This window comes from Canis lupus, chromosome 1 (genome assembly GCF_011100685.1).
Source record: "Canis lupus familiaris isolate Mischka breed German Shepherd chromosome 1, alternate assembly UU_Cfam_GSD_1.0, whole genome shotgun sequence".
In the NCBI taxonomy this organism is placed as follows: domain Eukaryota; kingdom Metazoa; phylum Chordata; class Mammalia; order Carnivora; family Canidae; genus Canis; species Canis lupus.
In genome coordinates this window covers 94,258,913-94,280,239 of record NC_049222.1, presented here as the reverse complement: position 1 = coordinate 94,280,239, position 21,327 = coordinate 94,258,913, and the positions used below count along the sequence as shown (strand labels likewise).

Here is a 21,327-nt window from a genome sequence, read left to right as displayed (position 1 = left end):
ACACCCATGTAATTTCACAACTGCAATATCAAAATCTAGTTTTCACTCAAGAGAAAACAGATAGGAAAAAAAACACAAGTTCCATACAGGATTCTGTCGAACAGAATTGGTAATAAGTCAGTCGTTAGGACTAGGTTGAGCCAGTGTACCCTGGAGAACCCAAGTGTCTCACTTTGAGAAACACAAAATAAACCAAATCCAAACTCAGTCATGGAGCAAGCACTCAACAAATGCTGGTTGTTCAAATGTCAATGAAGCACATACTTAGTATGTAGTAAGTCTTATAAAAGTAATAACAGGCTATGGAAAAGCTAATCTAGAAATAAATAAGACCCAGTGCCTGACTTCTGGGAACTTCACATTTGTTCCAACGGCACCATAAGAAGTAATATATTAAATAAGAATAGCCAAGTGCACAGCAGGTGAATAGTGTGTTACCATTTATGCAAAAAAGAGGAAGAAATAAAAAATATATTTTTATATGTATTTCTACATACATTCCTAGAATATCTTTAGAAGACTATAAGAACAAAAGGCAAGAGTTGGTTGCTTCTGGAAAGAAAAACCAGGTATCTAGGAGGATGGAATGGGGACTTTTTAATGTCTCCTCTTGGACTTTCTGAATTTTGAATCATGGAAAGGTATGAATTCATACTTCAATTGCACTTATATATATAAAAAAAAAGAAAGAACCACTGAGCAATACCAACACCATATACATAAATGTCAGATTGCATGGCAAAGGCAAATAAATCAGATGTAAATATAATAATATTTTGAAAAGGCATTCGAGAGCTACTTTCCACAATTTTTTAAAAACACTGACTTATCTCCTAAACTAAAATCACTTTGATTAAAATGTATTTTCGACTTGCAAGGAACACACTGACGAGACGCCCTGGGGGGTATGCCCCCCGCCCTTTGGGAGCCTTTCTAGACTCTCCTCTTCATGCCATCATTCTCCTCCAACACCTTATACTATGACACTGCACTATACTGAAATGATGAATTCTCTTATCAGTCTCCCCCATGATACTGCGAGCTCCTGGGGAGAGAGGTACTTTGTCTTGCTTAGTCACCACCTGGCATAGTGACATGGCTGCTTCCTAAATGTTTGCTGAATGAATGAATTTCTTAAAAGACAGCTCTAGGGGATCCCTGGGTGGCTCAGCGGTTTGGCGCCTGCCTTTGGCCCAGGGCGCGATCCTGGAGTCCCGGGATCGAGTCCCACGTCAGGCTCCCGGCATGGAGCCTGCTTCTCCCTCCTCCTGTGTCTCTGCCTCTCTCTCTCTATGTCTATCATAAATAAATAAATAAATCTTTAAAAAAAAAAAAAGACAGCTCTAGGCTGTATTCTAAAGGCGGGGGGCGGGGTACAGTTGTGGACATCCAGGGTCTGCTATTTACTCTCTCAGGCAAGTTACTCGATCTCTTCGCGCTCTCCACTGTGAAATGGTACAGTAAGAGTTCCTACCACAACACAGTTGTCCTAGGCATTAAATGAGATTCTGTGTAGGATCCCACACAGTGGTTTACACTGATATTTAAAATGGAACAGATACTGCAGTAACATATATTACCTTCAGGTCTGAGAAGATAATTAGGGTCAACCAAAGTACTGGAGGGTTAAATAAGGCAACGAATATCCTATAGAAATCATGGGTCTGTTCTCCTTGTTTCCCATGTCCTGGCGGCTGTGGAGGATACCAAACACCTTATAAATACTACACGTTTTATTGAACACACACAACTCACTAAGCAGTAAATGTAGTTTTGTGACAAAATTTTAACTTCTACTACAATGTGTCTTCCAAAGAAATCACTCACAACCACACTCACACGACAAGACTCCAAAGACTCAAAATAAATAGAAATAACATCCTTAAATACTGTTGCAACACTGGGACCTTCAGTCACACAGATGACAAATAGAGACGTTGAGCGAAGGCAAAGTGCACTTCTGCAGGAACTGACACATTAAATCAGGGAATCGCAACTTGTTTTCCTAGGATGAGCGATGGACGGTTCATGGGGAGGTTCCTCTTCCAGAAGTGTCCTTCCTTTCTTTTGTAGGTGCCTGTGATTCTCCCAGTCGTTTTGAAGTGCCAAAGTCTCCTTGCAGGCTACCTCCTCTACTCTTTATTACTTTGTTCTCCTCCTCTTCTCTCCCACCTTCCACTGGTCACCACTTGGGCCTTCTGAGCCCTATGTTGCCTGCAGCTTGCCTGGCCCTCTGCACTGCTCTGGTCATGAGTAGCTCTGCTGAACTCAAACCACAGGCCGAGAATCCCTGCTTTAAGATCAGGAGTTTCCATGCTGGATTATGTCTCTTCAAATTGTATATCTAGAGAACAATAATGACAAACATAACTCATATTTCCTAGATGATATAATAAATTTGCATATTTACACAATTATCTTTATATAATAAAGGAGGACCAACCACCTGGCTTGCCCATGTTTGTTCTGGCTTTGAAAACTGAGACTCTCATATCCTGAAAAACCCCTTAATTCCGGGCAAATGTAGAGAAGTGGTTGGTCACCCCTAGGACACTCCAAACAACGTTCACTACTTAGTTTTACAAAACAGTTGAGTGGATCGGGCTCCCTGCATGGAGCCTGCTTCTCCCTCTGCCTGTGTCTCTGCCTCTCTCTCTCTCTCTCTCTCTCTGTGTCTCTCATGAATAAATAAATAAAAGCTTAAACAAACAAAAAAAAAAAAAGGCAGCACAAAACAGTTGAGTGGAATTGACCACATAATGAAACCTGCTTGAGCTCATTCAAATTAATTAGATCACTTTAAATTAGCACTGGTTGTGAAGTTTGGTTTCTAACAGCATTAAAAAGAATTAGAAATCTTAACATAACTTTCTTCTTAGTTCAATTAGCTGGGTGAGGTCTTTCTGACCTTTTATAAATGTAGACATTGGTGGTGAAATTAATTTAAGTGGATAGGTTAAAAGTAAGGTTCTATGGTCAGGCTAGTGGGCTCCAAAGCCTGATTTTTATCAGGCATGTGTTCTTGGGCAATTTGATGTATTTTCCTGACCCTCTGTTTTCTCTAGTATAACATGGGAAATATCCTAGTATTTATCTCTTTGATTTGGTGGGGAGATTAACCTAGGCACTGCATATGAAGCAGCTAACACAGTGCCTGCTACTCACGTTTTATCTATCTACCTATCACTCACCCATGTAAGTCAATGTGTTCCCCTTTTGCAGGGAGGTGTTAGATGCTGAGCTATAAATCTAGCAGACAGAAGCTGCCTCCTCTCCCCATCCTCAAAGCTCTCAGGATGCTACACTCCAGGCCATCTCTAAATCTCCTCGGGCTATGGGAGGAGTTCTCATCTTACAGTTGTGAGGCAGTTCTAACAGCCAGCATTCCTTAAAGTGAGAAGAGTTTATGGCTGGTAAGTTATAACTAACTTTTTGTTTCTTTTTCTTTCAAATTCCTAACCCCTGCTAATATTCTCACCATTTCGTTTCTTTGAGTTCCTATCTCGGGTGCAACATTTTTCCACATCCATCATTCTCCCTTGAGGGGGGAAAAAAAAAGGTCATTTTTATTCCCATGTAAAACAACTCTACATCCATCCCACATAGTGACTCAGTTTAAATTCCAAGTTCCTATGAAACATTTTTAACCCTCTAGGAAATCTGGTTAGATTTCTGAATTAATTACATGGGTTCCAACCCCTTAGGTCAATTCAATAGTTTAGGGCATATGCTTTTGCTCCTAGGTTTTATTTTATTTTTATGTTTATTTATTTTTTTAGTAATCTCTACACTCAATGTAGGGCTCGAAGCCACGACCACAAGATCAAGAGTCACATGCTATTCTGACTGAGCCAGCCAGGTGTCCCACTCTGAGATTTTCTTTAGGAGTATACACCTGTATTCTCCATTCTTCCCTCAGAGATAGACCATATCCTCAGAGATAGTACCAGTATTCTGAGGTACTATATTATACATTAGTTTTCTAGCCATTCATAATGCCAACTAATTATTTTTCATGGGAAAATACTCAAAATGCAAGTTGGCAACAGTCATGTCCTTGGACAAATCAACTCCATCTCAGGATCATCATATCATTGAAAACTGATCCTTCTCTTCTAGCTAATAGTCTCAGTTCTGTTAAATACCTGTTCTTTAGAAAGAGCTGACCTCCACTCAACCACATGGCTTTTCCAGATCCACCCATCTTCTTACGGGGCTGTGGGGAACTTTTCAACCACTGCTGGAATTCCCTTCCATCTTCTACTTCCCTCTTTGATCTCAGATAACTCTACACACACAATCATCTTTGGATCCCCTGGTTAGATTTCTCAAAGTATTGGGGAAATGTCTACTTTGAATCATCTCAGAATGGGAGGAAATTATTTGAATAGACTCATTTTCCTGGATTTTAATTGTTCCCATGGGCAAAGAGAGAGGTAAATACATGCAAATTATTTTGAAAACTACATAGCACCCTCAGCCAGAAGTCTTGTAAAATACTCTATGGTAAAAGCATCACTGCTCTACAGGAAAAAAAAAAGAATCTATTTTTTATTCCTTAGGGTGCCTGGAAACCAGCTCAATATAACAATGCAACTAATAATGCAAGATTCACATTCAATTGACACTGACAGGTGTTTTAGCTTTTCCTCCCCTATTCTAAGTGTGTGGTTATTTGCATGATGGAAAGAAACGGTGTAATGCTTGGTCTTCTTCACCTTATGTACACACCCATTCTTCCACCTCTCACCCACATACACATGATCTTCACCGAGCAACCCTGCTCAGCTTCACTGTCATTGCTAGTCAACAGTGGAATGTCTTTGCCACCTTGCAAATCAATTCAAGGTTTCCCCGCAGCCATGTTCCAACTGTCATCTCCTTAGAAATGCTACTACAAGTGTTCACTGCCACTTTCCAACATAAGCGATGCTGTACAATAATGAAATGAACAGGATGGAGAAGAAGATAATCCACAGTTTCACATGGTAGCATAACTGAAACCCACTTTGCATAATTGAAAGTTGACCCAGGAAGGGAATGCTAATAGGAAGGCAGCATTTTATACATCAGTGTTTCCTGGCTGGGCCACCACTAGCATTTTGGGTAGGAGAGCTCCCTGAGACATGGGACATTACAGAATATTGAGCATCCCTGGCTCTGCCTATAAGTGCCAAATTGACAACAGTGGCACTCCTGTACATTTCCCCACATGCCCAATGGAGACCATTGCAATAAAGAAAATACCATGTTTTTTTAGACAGAAAGTGACTGCCAGGACTACACCAAGAAGCAACAGGAAAGGTCCCAGAATCATGAAATGAGTCCTCTCACTTGCTGGAACGGGCAGTCGTTCTGAAAAACAAAAGGAAATAAAAAGAAATGAAAGGTGAGATTTTGATGGGAAGGGGACAGAGAATAATCATCCTTGAAGTTTAATTTAGGCTAGCTTTGGGTTACAAAAAGTTCCCGGCCAGCGAGCGGCTGGAGTGGTGAGATACTTCTGATAGGAAAATGGGAACAGCGTAGAAGAGTGACACAGCTCAGGCTTTGGGCAGATGGGCCACTCACTAACTTTGGTCTCTCAGGCAAATCTTCTAACTGGCCTACAAAATGGAAATGATAATAAATTGATCGTGCTTACCACAGGTAGTTGCTGCTCAGTCCTAAATGAGAGGTCCAATGATCTCCCTGGCATTCTTTAATATAGAAGCTAGCAGTCTACTGTAAAGATGGCACATGAAGGCCAACTGGCACTGCCAAGAATTTCTACCTCCTCGTATACATGGCCATGATTGAGGGTCATCGCTCACTATCTTCTCTTTCCCAGTTTGAACATCTTGGACATCTGATCATTGGTACTTCTCGGCAATCTGTCTTGGCTCCGTGCGGGAAGAATGGCACGAAGATGCTCAGAGACTGCTAACTCCCACCTCTCTCCATTGGTCCTGATCCCTGACTACCTCGTTCAAGCTCTGAAGTAAAAACAGTGGTCAACCGCCCATCCACTAGCAGTTTACAGCTTACAAAGCCCATTTATATTCTTTTTATTTCAATCTCAGAATAAGTTCAGTTAGGTATGCAAAATATTTTTTTAAAAATCCGAGGTTATAGATGAGGAAACAGACCCCAAGCAATTAGGTGAATTACTAAGTCTTCCCACAAATAATTTGTCATAAAACAACTTTTAAGTGGCAGGAACCCACAAATGCAGCCCCTACTGAAGTGACTCACAACCCAGTGAGAACATCTCTAAGTTTCTAAATGTTTTTTCACTCTTTTCATTCATGGGACCATCTTGTATTGCTTTTCCTTGCCACCCGATTTCTATTCTTTTTTTTTTTTTTAAGATTATTTATTTATTCATTCATGAGAGACACAGAGAGAGAAGAAGACATAGGCAGAGGGAGAAGCAGGCTCCCTGTGGGGAGCCCGATGTGGGACTCGATCCTGGACCTGGGGATCACACCCTGAGCCGAAGGCAGATACTCAACCATTCATTGAGCCACCCAGGCATCCCTCCACCCATTTTCTCAGTTGTTTTTTCTGAAGCATCTGAAGCTTTACTGGCAACATCATTGAGAAGTGCTTCTCAGAACACCTCTGTTGTGTTAACATCATGCTCTCCTGCCTTACTTTCTCTAAAGGTCTCAGCCTCTCATCACTCTGTATCCCACCTTACCCACTCTGGTAGGGTAGTAAGAAAAACAATAATTGAGTCTATGCAGGGAAGAGTCTCAAATCATTTTCATACACTGTAGCTCACTGGCGCCTATAATAACCTTGCCTGGTAGGTTATAACTGTTATAACTAGGGAAAATGAAGCACTCAGAAGCTGAGTGGCTTATGCAGAGACCAGAGCCTTCCATCTTACACACTAAATTGACTGCTTTGCGTTGAAATGTCACAGTCTATCTTGGGGGTACAGTTGACAGACGGGGACAATGGATCTTTCCTATTTAGAGTAAGATAGAAAAGTATGTTCTATTCGCTTGCTACCCCAGAAACCCTGGAAAGAAAGGAGCAGCTCTGATGTGCTCGGATCTGGATTCCTGAAACACTGCCTGAGCTGTCTTCCTCTGGGGTACTCCCCCAGGTCCCCGCCCGCCACAAAAGCATTTCCTACATGGGATAGGATTGCCTTATCTGTTTATCTGTTTCCTGGAGAATGTCAACAGTGTCTAACTCTTCTATGAGCCCCTGATGCCTGGCACATAGGGCATATCCAGTAAAATATTTGCTGAATGTTTATTAAACAGCAATAGGACTTGGATGAATGGGGATAAGGAATCATTTTGTAAATACAGTGTCATTCATGCATTCACTTATTTAACAAACGATGGATGCCTAGAATGAACATGCATCATGCTAGAGTCCAGGGAACAGCAGTAGGCACATTTGTATTGAGGCATTCAGAATATTACCTGGGATGACCAACTCGGCAGTATTGTTTTCCTCAGGACCTGATCTTTGAAAAGTGCAGTAGAAAATCTCATTAGCTGTTGCATTGATGTTCAGCGTGCTGGTCACATTGAAAAGCTTCTCTTCCCTATTGGAATTAGTGATGGTGGTTTTGCCACTCAGGACTCGGTGGTCACTGCTTGTCCAGATGACTTCAGCCTCAGGGTAACCCTCAGCCTGACACATTAGTTCATGTTCAGAGGTGACAGGATCCACAGAAATTCTTTGGCTGATGTTGCGGTACGGGGCTAGATCATGAGCAAAAAGAGGTCAGGGCTTTCATTTAGGACAAAATTAGGCATGTGGCTTGGTGTCGTCTACATTAGGAAAAGTATCAATTCAGGTGGGTTCTCAAGAGAAATAAGCTGATGTTCAGAAGTCTCAGCAGTGAGGAACCTCTATTCTGCTTCAACTCGCCCATTCATAGTTGGGCTACATTTGAGCTCAAAGGAACAATTACCTACCTTGCTATGAAAACCATATTGCTATTTTTATCAAGCTCCAAGTATAAACACATAGGTTAAAGAGAATTGTCATCTCTAAACCAATAGTCTTTCTATCCAAATACAAAATATGTCTGCCATTTGTTCAAGTCTCTGTATCTTTCTCCTAAAGCTTTATAGTTTTTACATAGGGCTAACCCATTTCTTCTTAAATTTATTCCTGGATATTTTCTTTTTGTTATTGTAATGCTGTTTTTGTAACATGAACCTTTCCAGCTGGCCAGCACAGTTTCCTTAGACTTTATTTAATAATCAGAAAAGCTGATTTTCACATGCCATTCACTTTTTCAACTATGGGTCAATCAATGATCAGAAATTCGGTATGAAAAGGGTATGAAGTATAGTATCATTGTAAAAACTGATACGTGTTCCTGGATAATACTATTTAAAGTTTAAGTTTATTTTTTACTTCAGAATAGTTTTAAGATTTCCAGATAAGTGGCAAAGATAGTACAGAGTCCCCACATACCTATCACCCAATTACTTTCTATTAACATCAGAGTTAATCATCAGTAGAATATGATGTTAATAATACATCTATTAACATCATGTTAACTTTCTGTTAACATCTTCTATTACCATGGTGCATTTGTCATACTAAGGAACCAATGTTTATATAGTACTATTAACTGTACTTTGCTCACACTTTGCTCCATTTCACTTGTTTTTCCCTAATGTCCTTTTTTCTATTCCAGGATCTCATCTAGAATACCACATTATAATACTTACTTTTTGAACTTTTTATACTGGCTATTTGAATAAATCATTTAAATAATTATTATACTTAAGAAAGAAAGTTTGAATTTTATTTTATTTTTTTTAATTTTTATTTATTTATGATAGTCACACACAGAGAGAGAGAGAGAGGCAGAGACATAGGCAGAGGGAGAAGCAGGCTCCATGCACCGGGAGCCCGACGTGGGATTCGATCCCAGGTCTCCAGGATCGCGCCCTGGGCCAAAGGCAGGTGCTAAACCACTGCGCCACCCAGGGATCCCCAAGAGAGTTTGAATTTTAGATCATCAATTAGAATTTAACTCTTTGGTTTGGGCCCTTTTAGGATTAAGATACCACATGTACTACTTTAGTAGATTATTTAGTGCATTTACATCACCTAAGATCTTTATTCATTTTATTCATTACATGCATGGTAACATGTCGTTCTTCTCTTGGTATAATCTTTATTTCACTCACAGAGACTTAATACGAAACAGCCAGAAGTAAACAAAACTGAAATAATGATGTGATGTTTTTATGCTTGCAAGTCAATGAAATGGCCAACAGAAACAGTAGAAATCAACATGATTATAATTTCAAAACACGTGAACCATGAGGACTTGAGTCCTCAACCTTGTATCTGTTATGTTTAAGAATCTTTTTAAAAAATATGATTATACTTCCTGAAACAATATTACCATGATAGGGTCTAGTTTACATAGTACAGAACTTGATTTCTGGGCCATTTAGTTTTCAAGACTAAAATCACAGGTAATAGTAAAGTATTAAAGGTCAAATATTTGTTTTACTCTTGTAACTTTTAATGGAATGATAAAGGATAACGTTGCTTTATCCCTAAGCATGTGTATAAATGTGGTCTGCCCCTCAGAGCCTAATAAAATGAGTGGAATGGTTCTACTCATTGACCAGATATCCACTGGTCAATGAGTAGAACCATTCCACTCTTTAGTAGGGTACATGTATTGGGGTACAGGAAGCAAAAAATTAGAATCCATTTAAATATATTTTAATTGTAATAGTTAAGAAATAATCTAAGCTTCATAAACTTTACTATTGGACACTGGGCCTCATTTTTTTTTAAGATTTTATTTATTTATTCATGAGAGATAGAGAGAGAGAGAGTGAGGCAGAGACACAGGCAGAGGGAGAAGCCAAGCTCCATGCAGGGAGCCCGAAATGGGACTTGATCCCAGGTCTCCAGAATCATCCCCTGGGCTGAAGGCGGCGCTAAACCGCTAAACCACCCGGGCTGCCCTGGGCCTCACTTTTTATGCCGCATGAGGGTCTTAATGGGAAGAAGGAAATTTTATAAGACCAAAGGGAAAACAGTGATTCCTTTGGGCTTATTATAGATTTCCAGATTCTCTTATCTAATTTTAACTAGACTAACCTGCTCACAAAATGAACAAAAAAGTAAAAATTTTCCCATAAAGAAACTGAGGATGAATACTAATACTTCAAGCACAAAACACAAGGAAGTGGCAGGAGGGACACTTTTTACATCTTTATGACACTTTATGAAGTTAAAACAAGAAGTACATAATTGGACCTGATAAGGTGGTGGTTTAAAAACCCTCAAGATTTTACATAATGCTGCTATAGACATTGGGGTGCATGTGTCCCTCTGAATTAGTATTTTTATATTCTTTGGGGAAGTATCTAGTAGTGCAATTCCTGGATCTTTTTTTAACTTTTTGAGGAACCTCCATAGTATTTTCCTACAATAGCCAAATTATGGAAACAGCCCATTTATCCATCAACTGATGAATGGATAAAGAAAATGTGGTATGTATGTGTATACACACACACATACATACACACACACACGAATATTACTCAGCCATAAAAAAGAATGAACTCTTTTTTATTTGCAAGATGTGGATGGAGCTAGAGAGTACAATATTAATATTAAGTGAAATAAGTCAGTCAAAAAAGGCAAATACCATATTCCTCACTCGTATGTGGAATTTAAGAAACAAAACAAATAAACATAGGGAAAAAAAGAGGCAAACCAATAAACAGATTCTTAACTGTAGAGAATAAACTGATGGTTACCAGAGGGGTGGTAGGTGGGGAGATGGGGGAAATATGTGATGGGGAATAAAGAATGCACTTGTGATGAGAAGCAGGTATTGTATGCAAGTGCTGAATTCCTAAATTGTACACCTGAAACTAAAAACAAAGAATACCAAAACCTCAAGATTGTCAAGACCATCTGCCTTTGTTAACAATGAATTTAACCTTGAAGTATTAGCTAATGATAGTAAATCATAGTTAACAAGGCATTAAAATATAATTAAATTTTTATTTCATCCTTTAAAAATGTCTATCTTTATACATTTATAGAATGTTCAATGCATTAGGCTAAACCATATGAAGTCAGTGTTGTTCAACTTCATTTACCTTTTAAAAATGTCAATTTCTTATGCTATATCCTTTTATCAGCATAAGAATATCCTTTCTAACTATACACACACACAAATACACACATATTAACTAACATGCTTTACTGATGGAGTAGGTCATCAAACACATGTGTAGACTCCTGGTTTACTAGATAGGGCACACACATGCTAATCGAATGGTCACATCAAGATCAAGAAAAGTTCACTGTAGTTTTGAAGTCAATATATAACTTCATACACACTCTGGAGGTATAAATACAGAAAGTAAAACCTGGTTGTTAGGGACACAGACTCCAGAACTAGATTACCTGAGTTCAGAACCTGGCTTTACCACTTAATAGCTGAGTAAACTTAGGTAAATTAGTTAATTTCTTTGGGTCTCAATTTTCTCCTTCATAAAATGAGAATAACACCACACACGTCATTGAATCTATGATGCCATCTACTAAAAGATGCACTTAGATCCAGAGATAGTAAAATGTGAAAAACCTGCATCTTAGACATAATGAATCCCTTACCCCATAGAGTCATTTGAGGATTAAATGAAGAGGATAGGCAAAATGCTTAGGACAGGTTCCTGGCACACAGTAAGTACTACATGGGTGTTAGTTACTATTATGATAACTACTAGAGCTGTTCCTCCTCCTCTTCTTACTGCTACCATGTAAGTGTACTCATGTACTCATGTACTCTTCAGAAAGTACTGACTATTCCTCATGAACAGACTTGGAAATAAAATTTCACATATTCAAACCTGTTCATCTTTCAAAATTGTTAGCCTCATCCTATTTGAGGAAATATTTCATTCATTCATTCATTCAAAAAATATTTTTTGTGTTCCCTTGTCAAACTTTTCTTATATGCCCAGTCCTGGGATCTAGCACTGAATAAAACAGACCAAAATCTCTGTCTTTGTGGAGTACATATTCAAGAAAGAGGAGAGAGATAATGAACAAAACAGGTGCATTCATATGTGTTAGATAGGCATGAAAAGCTTACATGATACATTAGATGGGGAGGAATACTATAGAAAAAAATCTAAACAAGGCTGGTTGGTGAATCTAGGGGAGAGTTGGGGTTGGTAGGGAATGATAACAGTTAATCCTTGGCTCATATAAACAAATAAGCTTTGTCAGGAAAACTATGCAATACTTTGGTCTTTTAGTTGCCTAATCCCATTTATGGTCCTTGCTATTAGGTTGAATGATTAAGGAAAAACAACATTCTCAATTGAAAGTCAGATACCTGAGAGTATGTATGGTATTTAAACTGATAAACACGAAAGATGTAATAATACCCAGAGTGATAATAATAATTGAGTTAATCCAAAACTAAATTTGCATTTTAGTTTTGAAATGCTTCACCTATAAAACCCCATGGTGAGTAAACTCCCTGTGGGGAAGCTGTATTACCACGTTTGCAGTGATGGGAAGAGAAGCATTACTGTGAAATCATTTGCATATAGGGGCGGCTCAGGAATTGTACTTCCTTGAGTTGTTAAAGCTCATGCAAGAGGACCATTGCCACTGGTAACACTGCCTCAATGCAAGTGAAGCATGGTGGTGGCCTTTCTCTGGGGTAGTTCAACTCAACACCCAAGACCATTGTGTGCAGATGACAACAAGATGGATTGGGACTAGGATGCCAATTTAGTAATTTATAATATAAAATGGAATGGTCAAAACAAATCAGACCCTCAAGTCTGGCTGGTCATCTGCTTTGCTCTATCAGGAACCCCTTCGTGGAAAAAACATCAGTGCAAAAGGCAAAAGGTTTCCAACTGTGTTGAACCATAACAAAAGAAATCACAGATCAACAAAGGAAATTACAGAGCCCAGAGGACCAGAAAGAACATCCTTCCTTGCTACAGGACAGCTGTATGATTTTTTTTTTTTCATAGTACTGATTTTCAGATTGAAGGCAGGCCAGGAATGCAAAGAACAATGAGTGATGACTGGATTCTGGTCACATACTAAAAGGTCATCATGTAAACAAAAGAAGCAGGCAGATAATCTCAAAACTATGGCTTGAGAGGGCAGGTATCAGCTCAGTATCAGAAAATAATTTCAAAACGCTATGGAAGGGAAGTCCAAGTGACAGAGCGTCATTGTGGAAGGTATGTGAGCAGAAGATCCCTTATGGGGATTTCTGTTTCTTGGGAGTTTGGACTAGCTGCTCTTACTTGGGATCCTTTCACCTTTCAATTCTATGAATCTTAACAGTAAAAGTAGAGGGGTCAGTGAAGGTGTTTTCCTTATCTAATGACAACACAAAACTTTGAACACAGGTGACCTGATGACATATTTGTGGGTCAGTACCTGGGAATTTGATACTCACAGTTCCTCTACAACACTCCAAGATAACAGTGGTGTAGATTTTCAAGATGAATATATGCCCAGTGAGCATAGTTTATACTGTCTCTGAAGAAGAATAGTTTCCTTTATGTTTGGTATTATTTTTTGCCTTTATAGATGACTTCAAGTCTTTTTGAATGTGAACCTCACAATGGGGTTTGTTTTTACTATATTTATTTGGAGTTGACAGAGTTATAAAGAAAGGAAAATGATGGCAGACTTAATCACATTTTTAAAAAAATTATAGTTGAATAAAAAAATTCCTGGAGGGACACACAAATAGTAGCTACTATCTTTATATGCCACAGAAGATGGGAGAAGGATACTCTGTAATTCATGTTATTCCCTTCCATGGTATCTGAATTATTTGCAAGTACACGTATTACTTTCATAATAATAAAAAAGTAGGGATCCCTGGGTGGCACAGCGGTTTAGCGCCTGCCTTTGGCCCAGGGCGTGATCCTGGAGATCCGGGATCGAATCCCACGTCGGGCTCCCGGTGCATGGAGCCTGCTTCTCCCTCTGCCTATGTCTCTGCCTCTCTCTCTCTCTCTGTGTGACTATCATAAATAAATAAAAATTTAAAAAAAAAAGTAGAGACTAGGAATTTATTTTTAAGAGAACTGAATATACTGTGGAACATGGCCCCACCATGTCTGGCTCTGGATCTCCAGGGACTGCCATACAGGAAGTGTTTGAGAAATGCTCATTGGATGAGTGTGTGAATGAAAGGATGAGCAGATTACCACAGTGGAGAACAAGGTGGACTTCCAAGAAGAAAAAGTTCCCAGTACTGGGGTATGGTCTTAATAAAGATTGGGCCTCTTCACCTGCATTTACTCTTACCATGAACTTTCAAAGTAATCCGCTTGTAGTCAGCACCGCCATAGCCGATCAAGCAGCAGTAAACCCCTGCATCCTGCAATCTCACATCTGTGATCTGAAGCGCAGCCTTCCCCAAGAAGAGCTGGTCCTTCAATAGCTGAGCCCTCTGGCTGTAGCTGCTGTGCTGAACTTTCAGGTCTTCCTTTCCATTCACAAATTGTATAATTTTTTTATCCTCCATTTCCCAGTAGACGATTAGTGCAAACAAGTTTAACTGTTTTTCCACCGGGAATTTGCATTCCATTGTCACATTGCCACCATACTCTACCACATACAGGTCCTTAGAAACTGTGATCGTAAATGCTGAAGAGAAAGACAACCAAGCTTCAGAAGATGGTAAACTCCTCAAAAAACTTACATATTAAATGCAGGGTTTACAAACACTTTATCTGGTCACTTATATGATAATTATGTTTAAGGATTTACTTCCCTAAAATATCTATTTTATCTAGTGGCTTTGGAACATGTTTTGGAACCCTGGATCTCATCTCTAAGTTAGAATAATACGATCCACTATGGGGCACCTGAGTGGCTCAGTTGGTTAATCATTTGTGGCTCAGGTCATGATCTCTGGGTTCTGGGATAGAGCACCACATCACTGGGCTCCCTGCTCAGTGGGACGTCTGCCTCTCCCTCTTCCCCTCCCCTCCCCACTGCTCATGTGTGCTCTCTCTTTCAAATAAATAAAATTTAAAATAAATAAATAAATAAAATGCACTAAACAAGTTGCTGTTTCTTAACCAAATCATAAAAATACATTACTGTAGAAACATTACATGGTAATGGGGTACTTATAACCAGGAAGACTGTTTCATGTGGATATCCCCACAGTGTCCTTTGGTTAGACACCCTAGTTGCCTTCTATATAGTCTGAATGATCGATTCCAATAGTCCTCTCTTCTTATTGCCCTAAAACCCTTGATCAGCTGTCTGGCCAGAGGTATATGGGTATGGAGATTTAGGGAGGGTCTCAAGAGATAGTACTATGTTACCCTGACATTTTCTAACGCACACTATAATTCTACCATAGGATATCCACATTGGGAAAAGCCAGTCACAGAGCAAGGTGGAAAGAATGTTCCTGTTCTTGTTTAAAGTAAATGAATAAAAGTATACGCATGGACCATTTCCCCAGATAATTTCAGTAATTAGCCCTGGGAGATGGATAACAGGTAATGGATAAATAGATAATGGATTAATTTTCTTTCTTTCAGTTTGACCATAATCCCTATATATCTTTGTCCAGTGAAATGGGTTCATGAACTACAGAAGGAAAACGAATGATCTCTGTATAAAAAAAAATTACATCTATTTTAAATAATTATTTTAGTTTTTAACTTATGGTTAAAATATTTAAAATATAGAACCTAATGAAAGGGGGATTTGGTGTCTTACCTTTTAGCAAATGGCAGTAGGCCATGAATGTAAAGACACTAAACATTCTCATCGTTCTGAAGTGACCTAATTATGGAAAATGCAAAAAGAAAAATGTTTTATTTATTTATTTATAAAGATTTTTTTAAATAATATTTTTTAAGATTTTATTTATTTATTCATGAGAGACACAGAGAGAGAGAGGCAAAGACACAAGCAAAGGGAGAAGCAGACTCCATGCAGGGAGCCCAATGTGGGACTCGATCCCAGGACTCCAGGATCATGCCCTGGGCTGAAGGCAGGTGCTAAACTGCTGAGCCACCCAGGGATCCCCTAGAAAAGTGTTTTATTCAATAACTGAATACCCAGACATTATGGGTCTTGGCAGTTTTAAATGGAATATTCTGATAACCAGAAAATGACTGATTTATAAGTGTGGAAATGCAGTAGGGAGTTTAGAAGTTTAATACCCTTACTTAATATCCTACAGTCATAGAAAGCCAAAAGGAAGAAAGCTACAATGATGAGAATCTTTAAATGTAATTATAAGGCCTGAAAAAAACTTATACTGAACACTCAAAAGAGGCCAACAAGAAAATGGTGCACTAAAATTCTCAACTATTTCATGTTTCTTCTGCAGTGGAACTTATCTAGAAATCCAAACTTGCCCTGTGCAAAATTTCAAAGCAAGGACAATCTAACGTCCACATCTCCCAACTTTTAATACTTTTTCTTCCTTCCTAGTCCCTGAACACTTTCATCCTATTCTTAGCTACTGAAGCATTCCACATCACTATCTCAACCATGCCACTTCTCTCCCAGGTGCCATCCTTCAGAAATCTCCTCTTCTGTTCTTGGCTTATTGCAAATTATAAATTCTATTCTCTCAATAAATTGATTCTACTAGTAGTGGCAGTGAGAAGAAGCAGCTGTTGAATTTGACCAATTCATACTAAGATGTGAATGACTTATAGCCACTCTTTCTGCTTAGATTCTATTCTTCATTTTGTCATCCTACCTGAAATTCTACCAATTCTTTCATTCAGCAAACAATGATTGAACACTTCTGTCCCAGGCACTGTTTTAGGTACTAAGGACACAGCAGTGAACAAGAAAATCACTCTCATTTTGGACCTTATATTTAAGTAGGGAAATAAATAAGTAGAATGGAAAGAACCCTAGAAACTCAAACATCAGAGTTGAGGTAGAATAATGATATTTGATTACTTTTATGTTTTTCTTCATTATTAAAATAATATAAATACAACATAGAAAATGAGAAAAGAAGGGAAAAATCACCCACTATTCCATTACTTTAACCCAGGAAACATCTGCTAATGTCTAGAAATATTTTTGGTTCTCAAAATGCAGTGGAGTAGGGGTGAGGACCTCTACTCTCTAGTGGTAAAGGCAGGAATCCTGCTGCTGACCATCCTACAATGCACAGGACAGCCACCATAGCAGAGATATACCCAGGCCAAATTGTCAATAGTGCCAAGGTTGAGAAACTTTGCAGCCACTGTAAGCATTCCAGTATATATTTTTCTTCTAGTCTTTTCCCCTATGAATCTTTGCAGAAACCATTATAACCTTATCAGACATTTAACACTTTTTTTCATTTAATATTAAAATATAAATATTCTTCATTTTATTGAATAATATATTCATAAGTATTTTAGTGTTCCCATAATGTTTAGTTCCCCTATTGTTAGGTTTAAGATTGTTTCCAATTTTTAAAATACCATATATATTTGTGTATTCAGCAAACATCTGTTAAGTGCCTACTGTATGCCAGGCCACAGGCCAGGCCCTGACAACAGATTTCCCAAACTGGAATTGTGGATCGAGAAGAAAGAATATCTTCCTGGTTCCTGATATATGCAGATAATTGTTACATTGTATCTTCCACTGGGTATGATTAAAAAAAATCTTTTTTCTAATTTGATTATTGAAGAGTTACAATTTGAATTTTTCATGGGTTTTTTGATTATCTTGGTTCTTTTGTAAATTACTTCTTCATTTTCTGGCCTTTTTATCTTACTAGTTTCTTATCAATCTGCATAAACCCTTCACATTCATATACATATATATGGGTAAAAATAAAAAATGATAAAGTAAGATCAAGTTGTCATCCTCTTGTCAGTGTTAGGTGCATAATTCTTACTTCTGTCCTTTCTCTCTGCCCTGTACATGGGGAACAGGGGCAGCATGGGAGCCTGTGAGACCATGAAGCCTGCTCAAAATAAGGCTGCAGAAGCTGTCTCCCTGCCCTTTCCTTGGGCCAGAGTAGATTACATCACAATTATAAAATACTGTGGTATTATAAACAGAAATCTAATTATGGGGCAAAAGGAAACTGAAGATACCCCTAACTCCAAGCAAAGAACTGTTGAATGAGACAAAGGGAAACAAAATCCACTCATGCGTTAAAACTAGTTTTGCCAATGTTTATGGCATACGCTGGTGGAGTTCCTATTCTTTAAAGAATCTGGTTGAAAATTTTAGGGGTAATAAAAGTTTACTGGAAGCTGATGGGTTAGAGCTGCTATTTCCCTAATTCCTCATGATACTACTTTTTTGAAGGTTCCTTTCCCTTGGAGTAAGGCTGTCATTAGTGGGGGGACAAAAATGTAGGCAGAGCCCATGTGAATAGCCATGGTCTTTAACCTATAATCCCCACATCAGGGCAGTTAGTATAAGACAACACTGATACCTTCAAGTAAGAAACTATGATGGTATGTCTGGATTCCCAGACAAGAGCATTCAAAGAGCAAGGAAATGTGAACTAGGGAAGAAGTTATGGTTCATTCAGGATGGGGAAGCAGGTTTGTCCCTGGGGAACCCAGTATAACACTACGGAACTGAGAGTGTTTCTGTATCTCCCAAGAGTAACAAGGCAGGAGGAAAAGACAAGGAAAAGAATTGTATGCTTCCAGGTGGCTTCAAATCCCCACACCATTTCTACAGCTTCTTCTAGGACTATGCTTAACTACTGTCCTGTAACTACTGTCTACTCTCTTCAACTGAAAAAGGCTTATTTTTTTCTTCAGATTACCATCATTCTTAAAAACTGTGGGCAACTGTCCATGTAAACTGGCTCTTTCTTGAAGGTGATTTTCAATTTGTGTGAAAAGGCCTTTAAAATATTCAGACTCTTTGCCTAAGTAGTTAAACTTATAAGAGTTTATCTGAAGGAAATAATCAGTAATGTCCCAGAGATTTATAAGCAATCATGTCCACTGAGTGGCTAAGACACTTAACCACTGTAAATAATCTTTATGTCCAGCATGGGGTATTAATTTTGTCTACCCAGTACCATGCCATGCAGCCATTAAAAAAAAAGAATATACACACACATATACTATCTAATCCATTGAAAATCACATAAGGTATTTTTGTAGGTGCAAAGCGGAACAGTGATACTTGAACGGACTCCCTGTGTTATGAGACAAAGACAATGGTCTTCCTCCTTCAGGACTCCTGTAGGTCCTTAGGGCAGATAGAGCAAAGAGCTCAGGTTGGGGTATCCTGGCTCTTACTCACAATGGGAGAGCTTTAGGAGAGCTGGATGACACTCAGACCCTACTGCTAGAGAGCAACTGAGGGTGGACGAAGACCCCAGTGTCCGACCTCCAGCCTAGGAGTTTCCCTCTAGACCCAGCTACCTACCTCAGGACCATATTCACGAACGCACAGAAACACAGACTTACAAAATCATTATTAAGCAAAAACTGAGTGCCACCCCGCACTCCCCCTCCCCCCTGACGAAAGTCAAAAGTCCTAGCTGCTCCTATCAGCCTCTGCAGGTAACAGCTCTACTGCCCCATCAAACCACCGGCTTTCCCCCCGGCGCTTCTCTCTCCATCCCACAGGAAAGGTCTACAGACCACCCGGAGACGGCCCAAGACGCCAACCAGTGGGCACCTGCCGGGGGAAGGATGCCCCCTACCTGCTGGCGGGGAGCTGGCGGCGGCCGGGCGGGAGGTGCTGCACGCGGTGTCGGGGCCGCTGGGCCTGCCGGCGCCGGGATGCTCGCTAATGAGGCGGCGGAGCCGGGGCGCGCGAGCTCCCCGCCCCCCCCCCCCGCCCGACACGCCTCCTCTGGGCCGGCTCCGCGGCCAGCCCCGCCCCCCTCCGCCCGGCGCCCGACCTGCCCGACCTCCCCGACCTCGCGGCGCGCCCCCAGCCGGAACCGGCTCCCCTCGCCCGTCGGCGGGCCCGCTGGGAGCCCCGCCCCGCCCGCCCCGCCCGCCCCGTCCCCCCGCCCAGCCCTGGAAAGCCGGGGAATTGGTGGATTCGGCGCCCCTGGGCGGGGGGGCGCGGGGAGACAGAGCGAAACCGAAAGTGAACTTGACATTCCGGCTTCTCGTAAATCAGCTTTTAAAGAGAAAAGCTCCAAGGAGAAAACAAACAACATATCCTATTTTTAAAACAAAATTTTTAAAGTGAGCCAACGTCTGAATGAAATGAAGGTTTCGGACCGTCAGTTTCGTCTTTAGGATCTTAGGATCTGGACACTGAATCTGCCATCAGTGTCGTGCCCTCCCCCCCGGCTGATCAAGAGCTTTAGGATAATGAAACATCTTCACATAATCCGATATCATCCTACAGTATATACGAAATGACGGGCCCACAGGCTTTCGTTTTTATTCTAGAAAGTCAATGTGCCTATAATAGGAAATATATTTTTTAATACGTGGATTTTGAGGACTTCCTCAAAGTTCCTCGACATAATGAAACTTAAATTGCTTTGTCATTAAGGAACTTTCTATCACCGGTTACACCTTTTAAGAATGCTCTGGCTCCCCTGGGATCCAGATTAGGTGAACACATTTCAGATGAATATTAAGAAAACCCTTCTAATGATAACTCCAGCTCAATGGACCAGCAAAGGCAGAAACCAAGTGACCCACTGAGAAGGTGATGGCACAATTGACTTAAGCATTCCCCACTGCTGGACTTCTAGGTGTTTTCCTCTTTCTCCTTACTTCTTCTTCTTCTCCTCCTCCTCCTCCTTCTCTCTCTTTCTAATTTTAAATTGATAAAAACTCATCATGTCACTTGCCTGCTTATTCATTTCAGCTGCAATTCAAAATAATGCATAACAAATGAATATGGAGATGTCCATTGGTTTGACTATGGCATTTGCTTCCCAAGTAAGAATTTTCACATTCTCAGAATATCATATATATATTTTTTTCTTAACTTGGAAAAATACTGAGGATGATACTGCCTTAAAAATCTGTAGAAGAGTATGAAATTCTGTTTAGTCTCAATAAAGCTGTAATAGACTTGGATTCAGCTGAGATATTCCCTCTTTCAAAACTCTCTCTCTTTTTTAAGATTTTATTTATTTATTTGAGGGGAGAGGAGAGAGCCTGAGCAAGGGGGAGAGGGAGAAAAAGACAACCCGCTCACCACCTGCAGCTTGGTCCAGGAACCCTGTGATCATGACATGAGCTGACGGCAGATGCTTAACTGACTGAGCCACCCAGGTTTACTCAAAAGAAGTCCCATCCTCAAAAGAGGGGCCGATACCAAGCCAAGTGGTGTAGCACTTCCTAGGGATGCTTGCCATAGGACGGCAAGAAAAAGAATTAAGATTGA

General features: G+C 39.9%; 1 protein-coding gene and 1 long non-coding RNA gene across 7 annotated transcripts in view; one reads left to right on the top strand and one right to left on the bottom strand.

Annotated features, from left to right (window-relative positions):
* The window catches only part of LOC111096980, a 48,814-nt gene extending 40,025 nt beyond the window's left edge, over positions 1-8,789 (top strand). For 3 of the 6 annotated variants that reach the window (XR_005354283.1, XR_005354286.1, XR_005354281.1), the window contains 3 exons: positions 3,223-3,413; positions 5,261-5,389; positions 5,831-8,789. This is a non-coding gene — a long non-coding RNA (uncharacterized LOC111096980). The remainder of the gene's footprint in view (positions 1-3,222; positions 3,414-5,260; positions 5,390-5,830) is intronic. The other 3 variants (XR_005354287.1, XR_005354284.1, XR_005354285.1) reach the window with 3 other exon arrangements.
* On the bottom strand, positions 1,721-19,730 carry CD274 (CD274 molecule). Its single transcript, NM_001291972.1, has 7 exons — positions 19,670-19,730; positions 15,742-15,807; positions 14,308-14,649; positions 7,425-7,709; positions 5,248-5,355; positions 3,479-3,538; positions 1,721-2,344 (listed from the first exon to the last, which is right to left on the bottom strand). The coding sequence occupies exons 2-7, from the start codon at positions 15,791-15,793 to the stop codon at positions 2,322-2,324; spliced, it is 870 nt and encodes a 289-aa protein (NP_001278901.1). The 5' UTR covers positions 15,794-15,807; positions 19,670-19,730; the 3' UTR covers positions 1,721-2,321.
* Between the last annotated feature and the right edge of the window lie 1,597 nt (positions 19,731-21,327).

Excerpts from the sequence above, each read along its gene's own strand:
- CD274 (NM_001291972.1), bottom strand. The coding sequence starts at position 15,793 with ATGAGAATGTTTAGTGTCTTTACATTCATGGCCTACTGCCATTTGCTA. Across the intron at positions 14,650-15,741 it reads CTACTGCCATTTGCTAAAAG|CATTTACGATCACAGTTTCT; the intron begins GTAAGACACCAA and ends CTTTCTCTTCAG. Across the intron at positions 5,356-7,424 it reads TGCCGAGTTGGTCATCCCAG|AACGACTGCCCGTTCCAGCA; the intron begins GTAATATTCTGA and ends TTTGTTTTTCAG.